Source organism: Sminthopsis crassicaudata, chromosome 1 (genome assembly GCF_048593235.1).
Source record: "Sminthopsis crassicaudata isolate SCR6 chromosome 1, ASM4859323v1, whole genome shotgun sequence".
Taxonomy (NCBI): Eukaryota; Metazoa; Chordata; class Mammalia; order Dasyuromorphia; family Dasyuridae; genus Sminthopsis; species Sminthopsis crassicaudata.
Genome location: NC_133617.1, coordinates 508,255,661 through 508,279,034, shown reverse-complemented (window position 1 = coordinate 508,279,034; position 23,374 = coordinate 508,255,661). Strand labels below are relative to the sequence as shown.

General features: G+C 35.6%; 1 protein-coding gene across 4 annotated transcripts in view; it reads right to left on the bottom strand.

Moving 5' to 3' along the window:
- Positions 1 to 2,968: 2,968 nt before the first annotated feature.
- SEMA6A (semaphorin 6A) overlaps positions 2,969 to 23,374 on the bottom strand; it is a 174,676-nt gene continuing 154,270 nt past the window's right edge. For all 4 annotated transcript variants that reach the window (XM_074281542.1, XM_074281541.1, XM_074281543.1 and 1 more), the window contains one exon: positions 2,969 to 6,263. In XM_074281542.1, coding sequence (XP_074137643.1) covers positions 5,071 to 6,263 — 1,193 coding nt within the window. In that variant the 3' untranslated portion in view covers positions 2,969 to 5,070. The remainder of the gene's footprint in view (positions 6,264 to 23,374) is intronic.

Here is a 23,374-nt window from a genome sequence, read left to right as displayed (position 1 = left end):
TGTCAGATTTGGTGGGTGCCATTGCCCTATTATGAGTTTCCAGATGCAGAGGAAAAGGTCTGCATTGAGAGAAATTAAATATCACTGTATCCCTGCTGTTTGGGCAAAGTAAATCTCCTTTGTTAAATGTGTAGTGACTTGAGAGCTTTAAAAAAAAAAAAAAATTATCTCAACACTGAATCAATCTGAACTGAGCATACTAGTTTTAGAACCATACCTGTAACACCTGGCAATCTAAAATAGAGCTAAAAAGAGAACTTCACAAAGAAAAAAAAAAAAAATGACAAGCCCTGCAGTGGCAGTATGATCAGCTTTAGATATATGCATTCATTATACAAGTACATCACCAGAATTATATTCTAAGTTTTTGCTCATTCTTTCAATAAAGGCTTTGAATATTTTGTGGATGATTGCTTCTGGGGGAGGGGAGGGAATGTTTTATAGCTTTTACTATGTCAAATTGTTAAATGTCTTTATAATCAATTAGTCATATCTAGTGACTTATTACTGAGGAAAGGCATATAGGTAGGAGCTCACAAAGTATAGTTTTAAAAGTTTTTCCATCAGTAGAACCAAGAGCCCAACAGTAATAGTTGCCCTTTAGGCACTCAAACTATGAGTCCTAGAGCAGGTTGGGGGAATAAATGGATTATTGGGGAAGACACTTAACTTCTTCCCACCTCTCAAACAACTCTTTGAGATTACATAAATTGTAGAACAATTGCTGATATACATTGTTAGAAAGGATTTCCTTACTAAAAGAATCTACACTATGAAATTATGTCTCAACCCAAACAAAAATATTTAATTTAAAATGTGGGACTACCCACTTAAAAAGTCCCATTTTTGAGTACTCAGAAGTGAGAAAAACTGAATGATTTTACTAGTTCAAGGTGTCATGCAAAACACAAATTGAATGCTAGATCTCAACATGCTCCAAACCAAGTCCTCTAGGTTACATAGGTAAATGCTAACAAGTAGAACCAGACAGCCCTAGCCTTATTAATATGTAAAGGAGCTGAAGTTATATCTGTGCAATAGTGTCTTGACCTCTTAAACTGTCAGGCCTAATATAAATGATCAACAGTGAACAAGCCCATAAAAGATAATGAAGAAAATAAGGGACAAGTAAATGTTTCAGGATTTGGAGAGGACCTGAATTTGGGGTCAAGATCTGAATTTAAACCCTACATCTGATATTAATCACTTAATCTTTCTCGGCCTTAGTTTCCTCATCTGTAAAATGGATATATTAGTAATAGCTGTTAGCATAGTTCCTGGCACAAGCAGGTTGTTGACTACCTCAAAAGCTTGTGCCAAAGTAAATAATATACATAAAATGTTTTGAAAAATCACAAAATGAATCATTATCATCATTATTGTTACCGCTAGAACTGATGTTAAAATTTGGTTCTGGCTGTGAACATCAATTTTAGTGGCTAATGAAAAACAAGATAGCTAATAGTACATGTCTACTTAGACCTTGGGAACAAGGTGAGGATGGAAAGAATGGAAGAAAAAAATCATACAAAGAAAGCACCCAGTACACAAAAAGTAAGGTAGAACAGTCTGGATTTTGTTTATTACTTTCATGTAAAAGAACTTTTTCCTTGCCTTTTTTGTCCTTTTTTTTTGTCTTTTTATTTCCTTTTTCCTTCCATATTTCCTTCTATCTCTCTCTCCCTTCCTTTCTTCCTTCCTTCCCTTTTTCTTTCTTTCTTTCTTTCTTTCTTTCTTTCTTTCTTTCTTTCTTTCTTTCTTTCTTTCTTTCTTTCTTTCTTTCTTTCTTCCTTTCTTTCTTTCTTTCTTCCTTTCTTCCTTCCTTCCTTCCTTTTTTCTTTCTTTCTTTCTTTCTTTCTTTCTTTCTTTCTTTCTTTCTTTCTTTCTTTCTTTCTTTCTTTCTTTCTTTCTTTCTTTCTTCCTTTCTTCCTTCCTTCCTTCCTTCCTTCCTTCCTTCCTTCCTTCCTTCCTTCCTTCCTTCCTTCCTTCCTTTCTTTCTTTCTTTCTTTCTTTCTTTCTTTCTTTCTTTCTTTCTTTCTTTCTTTCTTTCTTTCTTTCTTTCTTTCTTTCTTTCTTCCTCCTTTCTTCTTTTTCTTCTCTCTCTCTCTCTCTTTCTCTCTGTTTTTTAACAGCATACATTAAGTTGTGAATCACATGTTAGGGGATGTGGAGGTGGAAGGAAAATCGGTGCATCATAATCATTTTTTTTTTTTTTTACAACTTTACAACAAATAGAAGTCTGAATCTGTTGCACCTACCAGCATATAGCAAGGGTGAAAAAAAGGAAAGGCACACTTAGGTTTATGGATCTTCCTCCCCACATGTAGCAGGGAGAAAAAGAAAAGGAAAAAAAAAACAGAGGGAAGTGAAGAAGACCCATTGAATACAATTGAATACATTTCATAGTCAACCTGGTAATATCTAATGCACATTACCAGGTAGAGAGTTTGCCAATGTGACAGGTACAGCAGTCTTTCTGATATGGTTTGTTAAGGGAAACCATAAATATTACATTAAATTTGATTTTCTGTAGTGCCAGGTTCTCTGGAGAAGGTTGCAAGATGAAATTAGTTCCTTCCTCCCCTCCCTGCCCTCACCTTCCTAGCATCTACATATTTTTCAAAAATCACAATTCTTGTTTAGGGAACAGAGTTCGTGACTTCAGGAAGGACAAACTGCAGAATCTGAACTGTTAGTCCACTAAAAAAAAGATGATCAGAATTATGGAATGGAAGGACAGGCACTCACCCTTGTTACACACTATAGTTTCTAGACTGTTCAGATAGAAAATCTGTATCATCTATATTCTAGCTTAGCTGACTCAAAATGGTTCAATGCCTTTCAAAAAGTTCAAAATAAAATACCTGCAGAACAAACTAGGTTTAAAAATGGGGACCTAGAAAAATCCCCTAACATACCATTCATCTAATTTGAATGTAAACAAACAAAAAAACCCAACACAATAATGTTTACTTTCTACAGTATGTAGACACAGTTTTTTTTTTCCATTTTTATTGACATATTAAACAAAAAAACCTGTGTGCATGGACAAATGAAAACTGAGAAAGAAACTGACACACAACTCCCCCCACCCCTTTAAAATAAAAAACCCACAAGGAAACAAAAAACTAAATTAAAAAAAAATCCTTTGCCTCAAAAGGCTTTTGCATCATCCTTTGTGGTTGGCCTTGTACTCCAGGTTATTTATTAATCACAGCAGGGACCAGCCCGCCCAAATGAATTTCCACCTCATTTCTTTGTGTACACTGCATGTGTTCAGGGGGCAAATGACTGGGGACTCCTCTTAGACATCAGCCCAAACGCCCAAGTGTGCACACAGCCCATGCACATGCCAGAAATGATGAGGATTACTTTAGTTTCTTCTCTGCTGACTGAGAATATCACCATATTGAAATGATATGAAAATATAAGGGGGAAGGAGATGTGCAGGAAGAAAGGGTAACGCCACCCACAACACTGGGGTCCATGCTGGCAGCACAGCCTAAGGGTGGTTTGAATTGGCACAACTAGAAAGGTAATTTGAATTAGAGGGTGTGGTACTGCCCTAGTTTCTTAAGGGATGTGAAATTATTATGATAACCATGACATTCTTCTTCAAAACTGCTTGACTTCAATTTTCTAGAGGGTCTCAAGGGAGGGGAAGAAAATAAATATCTGATTTTTTTTTTCCAAAAGGGGAAAAAATGTTGAACATACTATAGCTCACAAGTATACACAACTGAGGGTGTAAGGCACAAATTTACATGTGGAAGAAAACAGGCTATTCACAGATGTAATCCCACGAAAAAACCCGTGTGATCAAACCATTAATTTATGCATGGTAACAGCCAGCATATTAATGAGTTTACACCATTTGTGTATTTCGTTTGCCATCTCACATGCAAGGTGAAATGAGAGGGCACATCACAAGCTGGTGCCTTCATAGAAAGTATTATCGATTGACACAGCCTCGTTGGCAGCAATGTTGCACTTATGTGCACTCTAAAAGTTTCTTGCAGTTGCTTTAGATCTGGGGGCATTTCTTTTTCTCTTTCTCTCTCTCTCTCTCTCTCTCTCTACTTCTTTCTTTCTTTTGTGTGCATGTCACAGGTCAGAGACCAAGCCAGAAAAGTAACTGGCAGATTTAAATAAATATTCCCCTCTTAATTTTTTTTTCCTTTTAGCTAAGATCAGACAGTCCAAACAAAAAGTTTAGAATTCAAGCTCCAACTTATTTGCTCAGTGAATTTATTGGAAAAATAAAGTGAACTTAATTACTCCAGTTAATGGAATTCATGTTAAATAGTATAATTTTCAATGGGCTTTCTGAAGAGCTGTTCTTAGGATGATATGTGAAAAAAGTCATTTCTTTAAGAAAAGAAAAGGTGAACAATAAATAATAGGAGTTATTTGCGTTAACGGTCACGTTATTCATTAAAAGAGAAGAGTAGCAGAAATCTATGACATAGTAGCCCAACATGGCAATGAATAGGAGGCTGTAACACTGATGGGCATTTCACAGTATCTGCACATAGTAAACTTCTGCCATTGTTAAAGTCTGAGTTAGATTTATCAATGAATTCTTTACTTTTTTTTGTCTTTTTTTTTCTTTCATGATTCCTTTTTATGGACTTCTGTTGCAAAGGACAGAATGCTAGGCCAGTCCAGCAACGTCCAATGCAGTCATGGGCGAAATGTTGCAGTCGCTGTTCACCTCTGTGTGTGTGTGTGTGTGTGTGTGTGTGTGTGTGTGTGTGTGTGTGTGTATGTGTGTGTATGTGCTTTTGGCTCATGTTTGTGATGTTAAGTCTTTTGTGAGTCAGAGCTGTTATCAAGTGGAAGGGGCAGGGGAAGATGAGGGGTGAGTCCTGTGGTTGTAAACCTTCACCGAAACACATGGCCCAATTATAGAAAGTTTTCCACTTTATCCCAAAGAAAAGGACTGTCTCCTCAGCAACACTGCAGCCTTCTTTGTAAGATTGGAACTTTTGAGGCAGTTTAGAACATTGGCTGAGAGGGGCCAATTTCGCTTCACTGTTGGTTTACCACCTATCCCCCTTTCCACTGGGATTATGTACATGCGTCATTAGGTTTCATGGATGTGGAAAGGGGGGCAAAAGAAGGTTTGGGAGGTACATCTGGTTTTAGTGAGGGTGTGCGCTTCAGCCCCGACCGTGTCAGTGAGTTGTATGGGTTGAGGCTGGGTTGCCTTGAAACAGTCACTGCTTGGGTGGGTGGGACACCATGCACCTGTATGGAGTCCACCCTCTGAGGGGCAGGGGGTGGGTTGTCTCCCCTGCCAAAGCTCTGATTTCTAGAAAGGTGGGAGGAATTAGAAGAGTTAGTATTGTTTCTTTTGAGGGTGGCTGCTTGGTGGCTCCTTGTTAGAGAGTTTGTGGGATAGCTCCTCTTATAGTCAACGCCGTAGGAGGAGGAATGCATTTCCAGTCGTTTGCCCAGGCCATTCTGAGATAGGGAGGACCCTGGGGGTCCCAGGGAAGCCTCCCTCTGGGGGACCTTGGGAGGCAGGCTATCCAGGTTCTCAACCAGATTGACCCCGTGGTTAGGGCTCTTGCTGCTAAGATGTTCCTTGATGGTCTTGTACTCAAGGGTAGCAGCCTGGTCTTCCAGGGACATCTGTGTCATATCACTCATTTTCGGCTGGTCCACATACTCGTGCTGATAGCCCTGCTGAGTGATAGGCAGGACCACGACACTGGGGATGTGACTTGGGGAAGCCCGGAGGGGAAGCTCAGTGGGGATCACAGGGGAGGACATTGGGGGCATGTCCTTTGTACAGGCATTAATGAGATTTTGATTCCTCTCCCACTCCCGGCTCCCTCGACTGGGCTTCCGCTTCTGTTGTAGGGTTGGGGTGGACTCCGGAGTGGGCAGGGCTGCCAGGTCTAGGTGGTGCTGGTCAGCCTTGATGAGTATCTTGGCGGTATTGCTGGGAGTAGCAAGCTTGCCATTGTGCATCAGCGGAGTGAGGATGGCTTCTGGCTTAGGATCTTTAGACTGGGAATCCCCAAAGAGCCCGCTGAGCTTGGTGACACTGCTCATGGAGCCCCGGCGGGAGTGCGTCAGTTCCTTCTCCTTCCTCTGTGTGACGGACACATCCTTGCGGCGGTGATCACATATACAGTAGACAATGATGCCTGAGAAGACGGCCCCCATGACAAAAGCCAGGATGACTGCAATGGCCAAGAGAGTGACAGGAACAAGCTGATCATGGCCTTTGAGATAACTTTCCCGAATCACACCTGCAATAGACATCATAAAAGGAATTATGGAAAAAAATATACTGACAAGAGTTTCTTTTCACAAAATTTTGCCTTTAGCCCATTAAGTAATAAACAGTAATAATTAACAAATAACTACTTCTGTCTCATCTTCAAAGTGAGGTCTTACAAAACAGTAATTAATTAGACTTACAACATCGCTTGCCAAGTAAAAAATAAACTTTGATGTTTTGTTTTTGTTCTGAAAAGTACATTTCAGGATTTCAAGTCTGCACCCTCTTCATTGAAGGGAGTGCCCTGGTTAATGTCTAAATTTCACTTTTCCACTTTCCTCCCTTGTCTCTCCTTTAGGTCCTTCTCTTGTTCTCTTTCACACAATCATGGTAACTCCAGAAATGGGAAGTTTTTGAGTAGAAATGACAATCCTTTAATACCCAAATCCCGCAGTATATCAAGCTTTCTGCCTAGACCTTTTTGGTCATCATCACTGACAAATCTAAAAGGCAGGGTCACACATTTAGTCCCAATCAGGATGGGAAGCTCTATTAACATCCCAGGTAACCATGAGAAAGAAAGGGAGCTGTGAACCAAAAAACATTGGAAAGTAAAAGGCAAATACCCACAGATTTCAAGTGTCAATGCCAATTTAATTTTTATTTAAAGCAAAAATAAATACTATATAGACTTAATGTCAGACAGAAAATTCAACCAAATATTTGAGTGAGGCTTTTTCCTTAACACATCTGAAAGAACTTGTAGCAAGAAGATCATTTTCAGTGAGCCTGGAGATGTGTCAGGTCCCATTATTATTTGTAAAGCCTGCTGTCATAGTGAGTTTCTTTGTTGGAGTTAATCTCTTCAATTTAATAAAAATTATGTCACTATATCAGTCAATAATCTTACACAACATTAACCAAGATGCTGCATTTCTAAAGAAAGTTACTTTCCCAGTTCCTGCTTAATCAGGCACCAAGCTGGCAGATGTTGATCAAAATCAAACATGAGGGCTTTTCCTTTTTAAAACTAAGCGAACAAAAGTGTCACAATTGTCAGATCACAAGTGCCTGATAGTTAAAAAAATAAAATCCAAAAGGACTCAATTCATATGTCTGGAGAGCCAGGGAACATGAATGCATTAAAGGCATTAGCATGCTCTGAAGAAATGTAAACACGGTTTCTATTCTGGAAGAAATAGCAAGATAGAAAATGTACCTTCAAGGGCCTCCAGAGACACATCTTTCATCTGCTAAATCAAATCTTTCTAGAATATGTTTCCTAAATTTTACTGGCAGCTATCAAGGATACCAATTAGGATTATATACATTTATATATTAAGATTTATATTTAAATCTATATGTATGTAGATATAATCCTATCCCTTTAAAAAAAAAAAAGCAAAACCATCATATTTTTCCTGCAAACTACTGATGCTACAGAAAAGATCTTAGGTATAAAATATACAACTTTTCAAAGAAGAAGCTCAGTGTAACAGATTTTTCTATTAAAACATTTTGATTATTGAGGAGAAAAATGAAAGGTGCATAAGCTTTATGCTTAAGAAGAGTTCATTTTCTCTTTCTCTATCTTTTATCCAATCTCTCTCCACTCACTGTTGGTTGCTGTGGAAATGATTGTCCTGTGACAAAAGACTATGACTTTAGGTGAGGAATAAATAGTGGAAGCAAGATGATTTCTGAAGAATCAAAGATCCAGTGTCTAAATATATGTCTTTGATGATAAAGGACAACCTCCACAAACTATCCCTTGAAAACCACTATAAGACTGAGAAATGGAATGATTTCCAAATGTAATATTTTTATTAAAAATTTTCGGATTATCTTCATAGACTTTTAAGGGTAAAACTTGAAAAACAGTAACAGTAGGGGACTTTGGCTATAACTCACACCTTTTATGTTGTAGCGGTCTTCTAACAGTAGGGTATCTTGCACTGAAATATATTTTAAAACCAAAGCATTACAAACTGAGCTAATATATGTGATGTTTTTAAATTTATATTTTCTTGCTGTTATACAAAACCAGCAGCTCTGATTTTCTCCCAATGCTATCTACAGGTTGTTATGGTACTAAAAATGTGCAATGGCAAAGAACAGTTATTTTTTTCAGTTTTTCGATGATAATTTCATGTAAGGGAATGTCATCGAAGCACTGAATACTTTTTCAGTGAAGTAGAATGACAGCTAGGACACAGTGGATAGAATGTATGCCTGGAGTCACCAGACTCATCTTCTTGAGTTCAAATCTAGCTTCAGATATTTATGATCTGTGTGACCCTGAGAAGGTCACTTAACCATTTTTTTGCCTCAGTTTTCTCATCTGTATAATGAGCTGTAGAAGGAAATGGAAAAACACTCCAGTATTTTTGCCAAGAAAATGCCATAGAGTGGAATAAAGAGTTGGACATGACTGAAAAACAACCAAACAACAAAAACATTTATAGGAACCCACTTTTCTCAGCATCTAGTTGTGTGGACCAAATCAAATCACAACTTCTGTCTGTCTCAGTTTCCTTACTTATAAAATGGGGAAAAAACCAGGATCTAATTCCCAAGTTGATTGTAAGGATAAAATAAAGTAATATTTATAAAGCATTTTTGCAAACCTTAAATGCTATTTTATTTGAAAATTTAAACTCAACCTGATACTTCACATTGTAAGGATACATTTTTGCTTAAAAGAAGCACAAACAACAGACTAAAATCCATTTTATTCACCTGAGGTTAATAGTGGTGGATCAAAGCCGTGTCTTTTAAAAATAGAACTTAAGGAGAGCAAATTTCCTATGCAGTTTCCAAATTTTCCTTTTATCTCCTATTTTTTTCTTTATAGCACCTAAGGTTCTGAGACAATGGGGCTAGGTTGGCCATTATAAAAAGTTGAAGAAAGTCACAGAGAAGGAGAAATGTATTGATGGTTATTGGCAAACTTGGAGCTAAAATCACAGCTGTTCCATACTTGATAATTTCCTAGTAGCTCCAATGGGGAGTATAAAGATTGAATGCATGATGGTTACAGGTCTATGCTTCTTGGTTTCATACTTTGTCCTGCCAAAATGGGGTTGAATAGATGCTGAGACAAGACATGGCCTAGTGAAAATAGGCTTGATTAGTGGGAGTTGAACTGTAAAATTATCTATTCAGAGCAGAGCAGGAATACAATATTTTCTAGTACATGGACTAATCATTTTTTCATTGGTTGCTCAGAAAGGCAATTAAGCTGCACACATACATAATACAAAAGATAGATATCTAAACAATGTCAAAAGACCTTAAAGGTAGATCTCCAATATTTTGAGTGAACACTTAGAGGGATCGATGGGAAAAAAAGGACAAATAAGTCTCAGAAGAATCTACAGTGCTAGAAGGTATGCCCTTATTCTTCCTTCTCTCCCATTGAGATCACAAATCCTTTAAGGCAGGGAAATATAAGAATACAATCAACAAAAAAGGAAATATTTAGCAAAAGATACCAATTTTAAATCATTCTAAGTAAGATTCCCTGACAATATCGATAGCAGTATTTTCAGAAGGTGGGAAGAATTGGTCACAGTGGATATTATATTTGTAATATATACCACTTGTCTAGAATTTTGAAATGAATTTCTAAATTAAATGCTGTTGGAATGCTTGTAACTCTGGTTCTAAATATGACAAAAATAATTATTTTTTAACTGCCTAATAAACACTTTAATATTGAGTTTATCTTTGGAGCAAATTTCTAAAAATTGACAAACACTCTTAATAGTTACTAAAAGACAGTAAGACCAAGCATTTAAAAAAAAGATAAGAAATTGATCCTTAAACAATTCAGATGGGCTTATGTGACCCTAAAATGGACCATCTGCATGTTAATTACTAGCTAGGTTTCATTTGATAATTCAGTAAAAATTTGTTTGAGTTTCAATGTGTTAACAAAATGGGCATTCAAGTTTTAGTGTAATTCATTTCACAGTATCTATATAGTTTGTGGTTTCTGTAACCCTGTCTCAAGATCAAAGGATCATAGATTTTAGAACTAGAAGGGGCCTTTACAGGTCATCGAATACAACCTCTTCTTTTGAAAGTTGAAGAATCCAAGGCACAGAAAAAGTAAATAATTCACACAGGTTCACAATGCCATTAAGGGTAGGAGGAGGGATTTAAACCAGGTCCTTTTAACTCTAAGTACTCTACCAACTACTCCAAATTTAAAAGAATATATTTATTTCTGAGTACCATCCTTTCTCTAAGGCACTAATTCTTAGTCACAGACCCCTTGTCAAACTAGTAAAGCATATGGTCCTTCTCTTGGAATAATGTTTTATTACCTATAGTCATAATTGAAAGAAATATTGAATTTCAGTTAGTGAAAATGAAGATGCAAATTTTCCCCATAAAAATCTATGCTGTGTGGGTCCATGGACACCAGGTTTAGAACTAGATCTAAGTGAATCTAAGTGAATTAATATTTCTTGCTAGAATTGTTACAAGCATATACAATTTGATGATGATGTATTCAGTCATTTCAGTTGTGTCCAATTCTTTGTGACCCCATTTGAGTTTTTCTTGGCAAAGAAACTGGAGTGGTTTGATAGTTCCTTTTTCAGTTCATTTTACAGATAAAGAAACTGAGGCAAATGAGGTTAAGTGACTTGTTGTCTAGGATCACACAACTAGGGTAGGAAATGGACTCAGGAAGATAAAACTTCCTGACTCCAGGTCTGGCATTCTATCCATTGTGCCATCTAGCTGTCCATATATACATTTACATATAGGTATATTAATATTTGGAACCCTTCCCTCCTTGTTAGGAACATTGTGTGTTAGTATTTGTATATAGAATCTTAGGGGGAAAATGAAAATACAAAAACAAAAACACCACCATAAGGCCTTTGATACTTCAGAGAATAACTCAAAGCCATATTCTTGAAACTGGCCAGGCAATTAGAATTCACTCTTTTGTACACTTATGTAATTTTATTTATGTATTTTTTTCTTTTACTTTCAACCCTGAAACCAGTTGAAGTTTTCCCACTTCTTCAATTATGTCTTCCTAGATAAGGGCCCAACTGGGTCCAAATGACTCCCTGGCATCCCTCCAGTCCCTAGATTGGGCCCTCCACAAACCCACGAAATAAATGAAGGACCATTTAAATTCCATATTTTTAGATCTCCTCAATCAATTCCTACTCAAAGATCATAACACATGAATCTAGGAGGAAAATTAGTGACGCATAGTTCCCTGCAGATCATCAGCCTAGAACTCTCCAAAAAGAGGAACCATTTTTACCTTGTTTGAGACAGGACTTATCTACACAAAAAGCAAAACCAAAAGACCACTTCTGGAAGAATTACTACAGCAACAACACAATTTGGAAGAATTGGAGGCCCTCTTTAAAATTGGTGGTAAGGAATATGCACTAGTAAATCTCGTTGGACATGTAAGTCTTGCATACATTTTCTCTTTTTCTCCTCTCTAATGAGGATGCTTCATGAATAATTATAATTAATTTTTATGTGGCACTTATTACATACTAGACATTATGCTAAACATTTTATAATTTTCTTATTCAATGCTAACAACTACCCTGGAAACCAGATACTGTTATTATCCTCACTTTACAGATGAGGAAACTGAGGCAAACTTGCCCAGAATTCCAGAACTAATAAATATATGAGCCAGGATTTGATTCTAGACCCAGTAGTGTATCCACTGTGCCATCTAGCTGCTTATATATCACATAGTCACTAATTTGGAGAGATATTTATCACTCTATGTAGAAAATGAAATGGGCAGGAGAAATTTATCAACTCGCCTTTTCATTTTAAAATTCTTTGAATTTACATAGACAGACCTTTTAAAATTGTGGTTAATGGCCTACTTTATTCATCTAGACTTCAATACTTCAAGCCTTCAAGAAGCTACAGGAAGTATCTCTTGACAGTGAAATGATGGATTCAAGAGTACAAGTTGATAGTTTTCACATCGCTAATGTGGAAATATCTTTAGCTTCAACTATACATGTTTGTAACAAAGGTTTTGATTTTTATACTTCCCCCCCCCCCCCCCCCAGGCTGGGTTCAGTGACTTGCCCAGGGTCACACAGCTAGGAAGTGTTAAGTGTCTGAGACTAGATTTGAATTCGGGTCCTCCTGAATTCAAGGTGCTCTATCCACTGCGCCACCTAGCTGCCCCTTACTTTTTTCAGTTGTAAGCATAGAGAAGAAGATGGAAGGTGGGAGAGAATACAAATCTGAAAATTTTAAAAAATTGAATTTAGAAATAAAAAAAGAAACATCACTTAAGTAAAATGATGTCATTGAAAGAAGGCTTCTGTATTCACAAAGGTAGTAGTGATGTTAATAAAATAATAAAGCATACTAAGAGATGAGCAAAAAAATTGAATTTAGGTGGGGGACAAAAAGGATGTTATAGGCATGGAAGTGTTCGGCACAGTGCTTAGAATGCTGGACTTTTAGTCAAAAAGACCTGAATTTAAATTCTGTGTCAGATATTTACTGGGTGTGTGATCTTGGGTGGATCATTTATCCTTTCTCAATCTCATCTGCAAAAATGGGGATAACAATAGCAACAAAAATGAGGATGATAATAGCAATAAAAATGAGATAATGTGAAAAGTGCTTTGCAAATATTAACATATGACAGTGCTAGTTATTATTTTTATAAGAAGTGTATAGTTTTTCTTCCTGCAAACTGTATCTGCCTTACTGGAGCTGCTGAAAAGGAAGAATATATAACGGCCTGCTATTCTGCTTTGAATATAATCTTTGTCATCTAAAGTTGCTACTTTCACCAAGTGAAAATGAGGTGTTGTTAATCCTTTCCTTTTTAAAAAAAGTATTTTGTATTAATTTGTTAGCCACTGATGATTTCTCACCATGCCCTAAGGTAGTAAAAGTTGATCTTCTTAGTTATAATTGTAGAAATTGGAGTAAACAGTAATTCAGCATTTTTTTTGAAGGGGTGATCAATTAAGAATCTAATCTTCTTGATGTTTCATTTTAAATCTAGAGATTTTTCAGGCCCTGGAGTAATACTTGAATCCATTCACTTCAAACATGTTCCATTTTTAGCATAATAATCTTAATCTTACAGGAGCAATTATACCCTCACATCCTAAGAGATTTTATTTTCATTTAAATTTAGTCATAATTAACTTAGATGGTAATTGTAAATTGCTGAAAATAAATTAAGTAATTTAGTTAAGCATTTGGGGGTCACAAATCTTAGGATCACATATTTAGAGCAGGAAGGAACCTTATGAGTCATTTAGTCCACTACTGCCCTCCCCTCATCTACTTTACAGTCAAAGAAGCTGAAATTCAGAAACTTTTTGCTACTTTTTTAAGACCATAAAAAGCCTAAATGACAGGGTTGGTATTTGAATCCATATGTATTCCAAATCTATTCCACATTTAGCATTCATTCCCCTAAATATCCCTGAACCAATAGATTAATAAATCAACCAATAAGAACTGATTAGATACCTACTTATAAAGGGAAAAGATTTTCTTTCACTTAGTAGAGTTTCCCACCCAGAATCCTCCTGATCTTAGATAGAACATCTGAACCTCTCTTTTTATCTTTCTCTTATATTTTTCTAACCAATCCCTCTTCCTACAATTCCACCAACAGTTTTGTCCTAGGCACTCTTTTGTTTCAATACTCTCTTACTTGTTGACCTCACTGGCTCCCATGGGTTTCATTATTATCTCTGTTTAAGTCTGGAGATCCAGCTCTAGTCTGTCTCCTGAGTTTCAGCTCAAGTGCTCACTGGATATTTTCAAGTGGATTCCCCTTACACATCTCAAATGTAATATATCCCAAAAAGAATTCATTATCTTACTCTCTTCCGAAATTCTTCATTACTGTCAAGGGAACTATTATCTTCCCAGTCATCCATATTTCTGATCCTGGTGTCATATCTCAGCTCATTCTCACTCATTTCATATATCCAATTGCCAAATTTTATAATTCCTTTCTCCATGACATTTTTCTCATTGGCCTCTTTTGTTTATTCATCACTCTAGATCATGCACCCATAATTATACAGAATTTGGACTCTACTTCAAGTCTCTATCATTCATATGGCTGCTAAGGTGATTTTCCTCAAGTGTGGATATTTTCATGTTACCCCATACTCAACAAACAATAATAATTCTCTATTGTTCTTAGGAACAAATAAAATTCCTGGGTTTTGACATTTAAAACCCTTTTGCAATCTAGCCTCCTCCCATTCTTCTCACATATTACTCTACTACATGTTTATACAGTCTAAATATATTAGCCTATTTCCCCCCACAATGCTCTCTATCTTTTGTGTTGACTTGAAATGTTCTTCATCTCTGCTTCCTAAACTACTTGGTTTTGCCTATCCATGAACAATTAATATTTCTCCTATTATTTTATCTCATTTTTTTTTGTATATCTGAAAGTCATAACAAGTTGTGCCCAATAGATCTGCAATTTCATGTGTGATTCTCTTTTTTTATTATGCTGTTATGGGAATACTTGTTTTATTCCATAAATTAAAAATAAAATTTAATAATGAAAAAAGAAAGAATACTTGGCTTTAAGACACAGTTTAGTTTTAAAAGATGGACTTTCAGGGTGTTCTTCCCAAATTGATGTCCCTCTACAATGAGTGCATTTCACACTAAGATATATTGTATATATTCCCCCACACACACACATATATACACCTTATATTTATCTAATTCCATACATCTCATCTTCTTCTCCCATCTTTACCTTTTTTTTGAGGGGGGTATTTCAGAGTTTACTATAGTTTTTGGTACCTAGTAAGAACTTATTAATAAATAAATGCTCATTGATTAGTTGATTAAGTCTGAAATGCTACTATTTAAGACAGAAAGTATAAACAAATTTAAGAATTCATCATCTTTTATCAGATGAAAGAACTGAAGCCTCTTGGAATCTTGTCAAGAGATCTTGATATCTTTCTCTGTCTCTCTTTGGTTCTTGTCTCTCTCACTCTTTCTCTCTCTCCTTCCTTCACTTAACCTCTTGATTTATACCACAACTTCAAGTGAAAAATAAACAAAACATCTCACTTTATGCCAGTTTGAAAATCTCAAGCAAAGAAGTTTCACTTGTATCTTCCCTAGTGTTCCCTCTTCTACAACCAGTGCAAAGGAGAAAATAATTCCAGCATTTTCCCTTTAACACTTAACTCATCTTCAGTCAATTAGACCTGACAGACCAAAGAATTCTACTTGCCAGCAGAATTTTATTCTTCAGTATGTGATTTTCTATAATCCAAGATAATCATGGGTTATACTGTGATGCTTCTTCCATGTTCTTGCAAACAAGAAACCTGGCTCTCTTTCGAAGTCAGCCCATCCTACCCTTTAGTACTGGATGCATTTTTTTTTTCTCATGTGCTTGCTTGACCCAGTGGACTATGCTTACTGCTTGTCACTGTTCCTTCTAGGTCCTTCTCCACCCATCATTTCCTCCTCTGAGGTACACTCCATTCAGAAATATTGCTCTTTTCATATCATGGTGAATATTTTCTACTGATTCAAGTCATTCTCCTTCCTTTCTCAATTCACTCAATATATAGCTTATAGTCTTCTCCTTCCACCCCAATTCCTGCCCTTACACTTGGGGACTTTGACTTACATACTTATGTCTCAAAAACTTGCTTCCAGGTTCATCAACCTTCTCAATTCTTGTGATTTTCAGCTACATTGGATCATAGACTTAGAACTGGAAGGAAAGACATTAGAGAATACCAGGTCCATTTTATAGGTAAGGAAATTGAGCATGAGAGAGGAAGATAAGTAATTTATTCAGTGCCTCACAGTCAAGTATCTGAAGCAGGATTCAAATCCAGGTCTTTTTAATTCCAAATACAGTGTAGTACTCACTATGTTACCACCTTCATGTATAGGAATGGCTATTCCCTTGATTACTCACACATATTTCATTTCTTTAATACACAATTTTGAAATTCCTCTGCCTGACCAGAACCTCTTGTCCTTCTGGTTTTCCCTATGACACACCAATCCTAAGCATATTCTATGTCTTTTATTTTTTTAATAATAGCATTTTATTTTCAAAATATATACAAAGATAGTTTCCAACATTTACCCTTGCAAAACTTTGTGTTCCAAATTTTTCTCCCTCTGCTCCCTCCACCCCTTACCCTAGACAGCAAGAAATCCAATATATGTTAAATATATACAGTTCTTCTATTCATATTTACACATTTATCATGCTGCACAAGAAAAATCAGATTAAAAAGAAAAAAAAATGAGAGGGAAAAAAGCAAGGAAATAAAAAAGGTGAAAATAGTATGTTGTGATCCACATTCAATCCCCACAGTCCTCCTCTTGGATGTAAATAGCTGTCTCCATCACAAATCTATTGGAATTGGTCTACTATGCTCTGTCTTCATCATAATTTCCAATCTCTCTGCCCTTCCCTGATTTGTTACATTATTAATCCTGCTCAGAAATAAATTTTCCTCTCTTGAAGATCTGATACTTTAGTTAACCACTTTCAACTTTACCCTCTTCTTGACTTTTGAATTATAGATCTATTGCCCTAACAATATTTATTCCTTTTAAAACTCTGACATATTCCTATCATCTGCTTTCTCCATTTCTTTCTGCTGAATATTGATAAAAAGAAATCATGCAACTGTATTGACTCATTCCGCTACAAATTTATGTTATTCAATCTCAAATGGACCTTAGCGATGCAAACCATCATTTTATTCTGTTCTGGCTGACAATTTATTATACAGCAACTATTCCAAACTGTCTCTTCTTTTCTCAAGCTACTAACACCATCACTTCTCCCCACCTTCCCAGCAGAGAACCTTGCCTCATAATTCACTGAAAAAAAATATGACTATAGTCAAACATACTCTCTCCCCTCCAAATCTACATTTCAAATAATCTCCATATTATCCTGTATTTTACAAACCCTCAGAAAGTTAGTGAACATCTAGAAAAAAGCAATGATTTTAAAATATTAAAATGATATTAAGAGGTTATTCCAGACTAACCTTATTTCATTTTTATTAACCTTATTTGTTATTTATTATAATTTATAAATTGTTTATTTTATAATTATTTTATTAAATTTTATATTTATTTTTATTAGTTTATTATTAAACTAGTAGGTAAAGGAAAAGCTATAGATACAATCTATCCAAATTTTTAGCAAAGTGTAAAAAGTAACTCATCATATTATTGCATAAAGAATGAAAAAATTGGACTTGATAATTATTGAATTGTATGAATTTCGAATTTATCACATCACAGGTGGTCTTTAGTGGAGTGTCCTAAGTATCTGTGCTTTGTGTGTTGTTGTATAATACTTTTATCAATTTGCTGGACAAAGGCAATGATAACATGCTTGTCAAATTTGCAAATGACAGAAAGCTGGGATAGTTAGATAGCTGTTGTCATTTGATTATTCTTCTACCTATTCAATTTCTTCTTCTTAATCTCCTTTGATGGATTATAATACATGTATTATCATACATGCCTCTCCTTTTTTCCCTTTCTTCTCCCTTCCTTTACCCTCTTCTCTCTTTTATCTTCACAATTCTCTCCTTTTCATTCCCCTCCCCTTTTTTCTCTCTGCATACATAATCTTTCTCTCAATGATCTCACCAGTTCCCATGGATGGCTTTAGTCATGTCTGATTGTAGATAACTTCCTGATCTATACCTAGCTCTGGTTTCTCTCCCAAGAGCCAGTCTCATATCACTAAATACCTTTTTTGAAAATTTAAACTGTATGTTCTATAGACGTCAAAAATTCAACTATCAAAAAGAAAATCCATTGTTTTCTCCTTCAAACATTTCTCCCTAACCTCTTGTCAAGGACACTGCAGTTCTCCACAGAGATTTGCAACACTGGAGTCATTTTTTCTACTCCTTATTCTGCCTCACTCCACCTAGCCAATTAATAGTTAGATCATTTTAATGCCATCGCTATAACAGCTCTCATATCTGTCTCATTCTGTTCACTCACATAATCCATTTTCAAGTTGTTCTTTAGCACACATAACCTAGTCATTGAAATAGTTTAATACCATTATAGCTAAAGTGTGACTAGACTGCCTGAATGTTTTCACTTCCCTTCATTTAACTATATGCTTCCCTTCCCTTTTGAAGAGATGCCTGAAAGGTTCTGACCAATTTTCTAAAATCTCCTTAATGGAGCTAAATTAAAAAAAAAATTAAAAAGTTCCTTTAACCTCTTTAGCATGAAAAACACTAAAAGGAGAATAAGTTGTTATAGTTAAGCCAGGATTCCTTTTCTCTTTACTATCAATTCATTAGATTGCTTGTTTCCAAGTTGGTGTGATATGATGAATGTGTCTGTCTCCATAGTGAAGTGATTAATAGGCATCTGTGTAAAGCAGACCCAATGACCACAAAGACAACAAAAACGTCTCTGTGTCCTTTTGAAAAATATGCATATGCAAAAAGGGTGAAAATCCTCCCCTATCCAAAAGTAGATTTGGTTTGTCTTGGCCCTGAGTGCTCAGAAAGATGGCAAAACATCAAGAAAAGCCCTAGAGTAAGATTCCCTAAAAATAGACTCTCAACTCTGCTTTATAGTAAGACAAGACTGCAATTTCCCTCGAAATCCTCATGACAACTTGGGTGAATGGAATCTAGCAAACCAATTTTTCTTGTTTGAAAATCTTATTGCCATAAAATGTCAGGCATACAGTCCAGCAAGGCAGCAAGAATAAGCAAGCCAAGTATTTTACAAAAGCATTTCCATTTCCACACTAGTGCTAGTTAGAATATTTATGAAAAAAATGTAAAAATTAAATCCCCAAGCCCCCAAATCCCACACTTAAAAAGAAAGTAGAATTCCTAAGTGGAGACAATTTTAATGTCCTCAAAGCCACACCCAGGCCAATCAGGATGACCACACTGAATGTGAAATGGGATCTCTCTGTGGTTATCACTGCAGGAAACAGACTTTTTATTGTCTCACAGCATAATGTGAACCAGATGGTCGAAAAGTAAACTGAAACACCATCAGACATGGAAATAGAGCTTATTTTTATAAATGAAAGATGAAGGCATCTCTTTTTGTTGTTGCTGTTGTTGGGGTTAAAGAGCTGTATTTGGAGAACTGGTGGCACTCATTCTGTACAAAGTTTACTATGATTAAATTTGTCTATGATCAGGAAAACTTATTAATTACCCCAGATCTGAGCTCTGTAGCTATTTAAAATTTCATTTATTAAAATGGTGTTTATTGTAGCTAACCACAGTTGAACTCACCTCAAGTTTCACCAATCAATCAATAAACGTTTATTAAGTGCCTACTATATGTCAGACATTGTACTGAGTACTGCAGGCATTGTGCTAAGTGCTATCACCTCTAAAATAGCTATATTCTATTTTAATATGTATAACATATTGGATTGCTTGCCATCTAGGGGAGGTAGTAGAGGGAAAAAGGAAAAAATCTGAAACGCAAGGCTATACAAGGATCAATGTTGAAAAATTATCCATGCATATGTTTTGAAAATAAAAAAGCTTTATAAAAAATAAATAAAATAAAATACCTATATTCTTGCTGTGATACCATTTACAGAGTAGGAAGAGAATAGGATATATATGTAAAATTAATTCAAGTAAAAATATTGCGGTGATGGTGGTGTTTTTCCCCCATGAAAACATGAACATTTTGTTTGCTGATGTATATTTATGTAATTCTTTTACCAATAGCAATGACAAAAGCCCATTATGGATAGTTGGCTTATGTTTCTAGTCACAAATCACAGAATCTGACATTTGGAAGTAACCCCTGAAATCATCAAGTACAATCTAATCCCCTCTATAATAACTTTGACAAGTGGTCATCCAACGTTCATTTAAAGAAGTCCTAGTGATAGGGAATTCACTACTTTCCAAAGCTATGTTTTATTTTTTTTTTAACATTTCTAATTGGTAGAAGGTTTTCTTATATATTGAATGCAAGTTTACCTCTTTAACTATCACCCATAGATAGCTCCATATTTTGTGCTCTGGGACCACAAAAAAACCCAAGTCATATCCCCCCACCTTCCACTTCCATCTGATAATCCTTCAACTACTTTAAGACAGTCAATATGCTCCTCTTACACCTTTTATTCTCCATATCACATATCCTTATTTCTGCAATTAGTTCTTATATGTTATGCTCTTTCTCCATTCTTATTCTCGATTCAGTCACAAAATCATATATTAGAGCTGGACATGGTCTTAGGGATCTTTCTGGTGCAGAAAAAAAATATACATACTCATAATACTACTCTGGAAATCAGTAGATCTAGATTTAAATATGGTTTTGACTGATGTCAGTTTTATTACCATTGTCAAGTCAATTTCCTCTCCCTGAATGTTAATTATAAATGGGATTAATTCTTACATTGCCTATCTCATAAGCTTTTTGTGAAGAGACCTTAACATACCATAGATATGCAAGCTTGAGTCATTTCAGTTATCTATGTGTCTACTTGAAATTTTCTTGGCAAACATACTAAAATTTTTGCCATTTCCTTCCCCACCTCATTTGACAGATGAGGAAGTTGAGGCAAACAGGGTAAGTTCCTCACCCAGGGTTGCATATCTAGTAAATGTTGAGATTATGTTTGAACAAAGGAAGATGAATTTTCCTGATCCCAAGCCCGAGACTTTACCCATTATGCCCCCTAACTTCCCATTAATTCTTTCAAGAAGAGTAACAATTCTCAGAGATAAGAAGTGACTTGTCCCTTGGTTCTAAGTCATTGTCTCTAAATCGTTGTATGTACAATGGATTGTCAGATTGGCCCATATAGACGATTGCAGTTGTGAGAGTTCTGTTAATGCAAGGTCTAATGTTGGGGAATGATTATTTCAGATTTGTATATCTTTGGAAGAATGTTCATGTTTATTTTTTTTTCTTCCCTTTGATATATTGCTACAAATAGGACTAGAAACCAAACATCTAAGTTGATTCTGAAACCAGACAAAGCATTTCTATTTTTCCAACTTCCTGGTCTCATCTTCTTCCTTTGAGAGTTTATATGGAGTTAAAACTGTATAACCAGGAAATAGATTTACTTAAAAAATTATAAAATCCAGCTAATTCTTTGTTTAGGTTATTTTCTATTGCCATATTTTCCCCCTCTACAAAATCAAGGAGGAAAAAACAAGCTTCAGTAAACTGGCAATTATACTAGTTTGTCTTCCTTTATAATAAAGTCTTTGGGATCTCTAATGAGATTTTTGCTAACTTCTGGCAACTTGATTGCTTTGAATATGTTCCATGTTAGGTCCATGTTAATAATAACAGCTAGCATTTATATATACCTACTAGGTGCCAGAAACTGTGCTAAGCACCTTACAAATATCTCATTTAATCTTACAAATATTATTGCATGCTATAATGAATACCACAATTTAGTGGCATATTATATAGTAGAGTTCTAAGGTATAATTAGAGATTTGAGAGACTGAATCTGTGATTTTGTTGCCAAACATTCTCATGAGGTTCATCAGCCATTCTATTTTGGTGCTATCAATACAGGTCAGTAATTTAGAATAAAGAGATTTTTTTAGAGCACCAAGAGGTTGAATTATTTGCCTGGAATCACACAATCAACATGGATTAAAGGTAAGATTTGAATTCAGGTCTTTCTGGTTTAGAGTTCAGCTCTTTATTCACTAACATGTTTTCTCTGCACAATTATGTGGAAATGGATTTTAGTATACTACAAGAAAAAAATGAGATTAAAAAAAAAGAACAGCTTTAGAAAGTGATGTTAAATAAACAGTCAGCAACTTGAAAAAAACTTCTGAGTCCCAATCTAGAATATTTCATTGTATCCTGCTGCCTCATTGTAATCATAGAGTTTCCTGTGATAAGGTCCTGAATGGTGTATTGGGCAGAGAGAAACTGAAAAATTGGTCCCTGAGACAAGCAGGAAGAAGGCACTGAGAGTGATCAGTTTAGCTCCATGGTCCCACTCTCTGGGGAGGTTGTCCAATCAGAAATCCAAGTTATGTCAATACCCATGAGACCTAACCTCTGTAGGGGTCTTGGGCATCTTCTTCTTGCCATGTCCTTTCAGAAATCCCAGGAATGTCTCTGAGGTTAAATTTTCCCAATAAAATCTACTTATAGCCATACCATCCTCACTGCCCTCCTTTGGGTCAGTTGCCATGGCACTCTGTCGCATGCTATCTTTCCCCTTATACTCCCCCATGCCATGTGGTATCTCTCCAACTCCACCATGCTTTGTGGTGTCTCTACTAAACCAGGAAATAGATTTACTTTAAAAATTATAAAATCCAGCTAATTCTTTGTTTAGGTTATTTTCTATTGCCATATTTTTCCCCTCTACAAAATCAAGGAGGAAAAAAACAAGCTTCAGTAAACTGGCAATTATACTAGTTTGTCTTCCTTTATAATAAAGTCTTTGGGATCCATAAGTGCAAGCATACTCTAATGAAGGTTTGCAAAACACTTTACAAATATTATCTCATTGTATCCTCCCAACAATCCTGGGAAATAAGTGCTATCATTACTATCCATTTTAGAGCTGAGAAAACTAAGGTAGAGGTTAAATAGCTTGCCTACATCAACAACCAGCATGTATCAGAGGTCACATTTGTACTTTCCTGATTCCAAGTCCAATGTGATCTTTGTGTCTCTAAGCTACATATAAATACATAAAAATACATTTGGAAATTTTATATGCATTATAAGCTAAATTCTAGTGGGCAAACTTCATTAGTACTTAGCATATAATTATTATCTAACAAATGGGAGATGCTTATGTTCTGTAGAATTTATTATTTATGAAGAATGAGATATTATAACTAGAAACCACATGCTTTGAAATGTCTAAAAAATAAGAATGATGCAGTGCCTTCAATGCTTCTTGACACTATTTTCTCTACTAATAAAATGTCATCAGTGTTTAACTATTTTCAACCTCAGTTATTTCAAGTATGGTTCATAATTACTTTTGTGAGAAAATGTAATTCCAAATGAATATATGGAAGGGAAAGACTACTTTTTAGAACAAGAAATTTAAAACTAGCTGAGACAGAATAATTAAAATTTTCCTTAGTC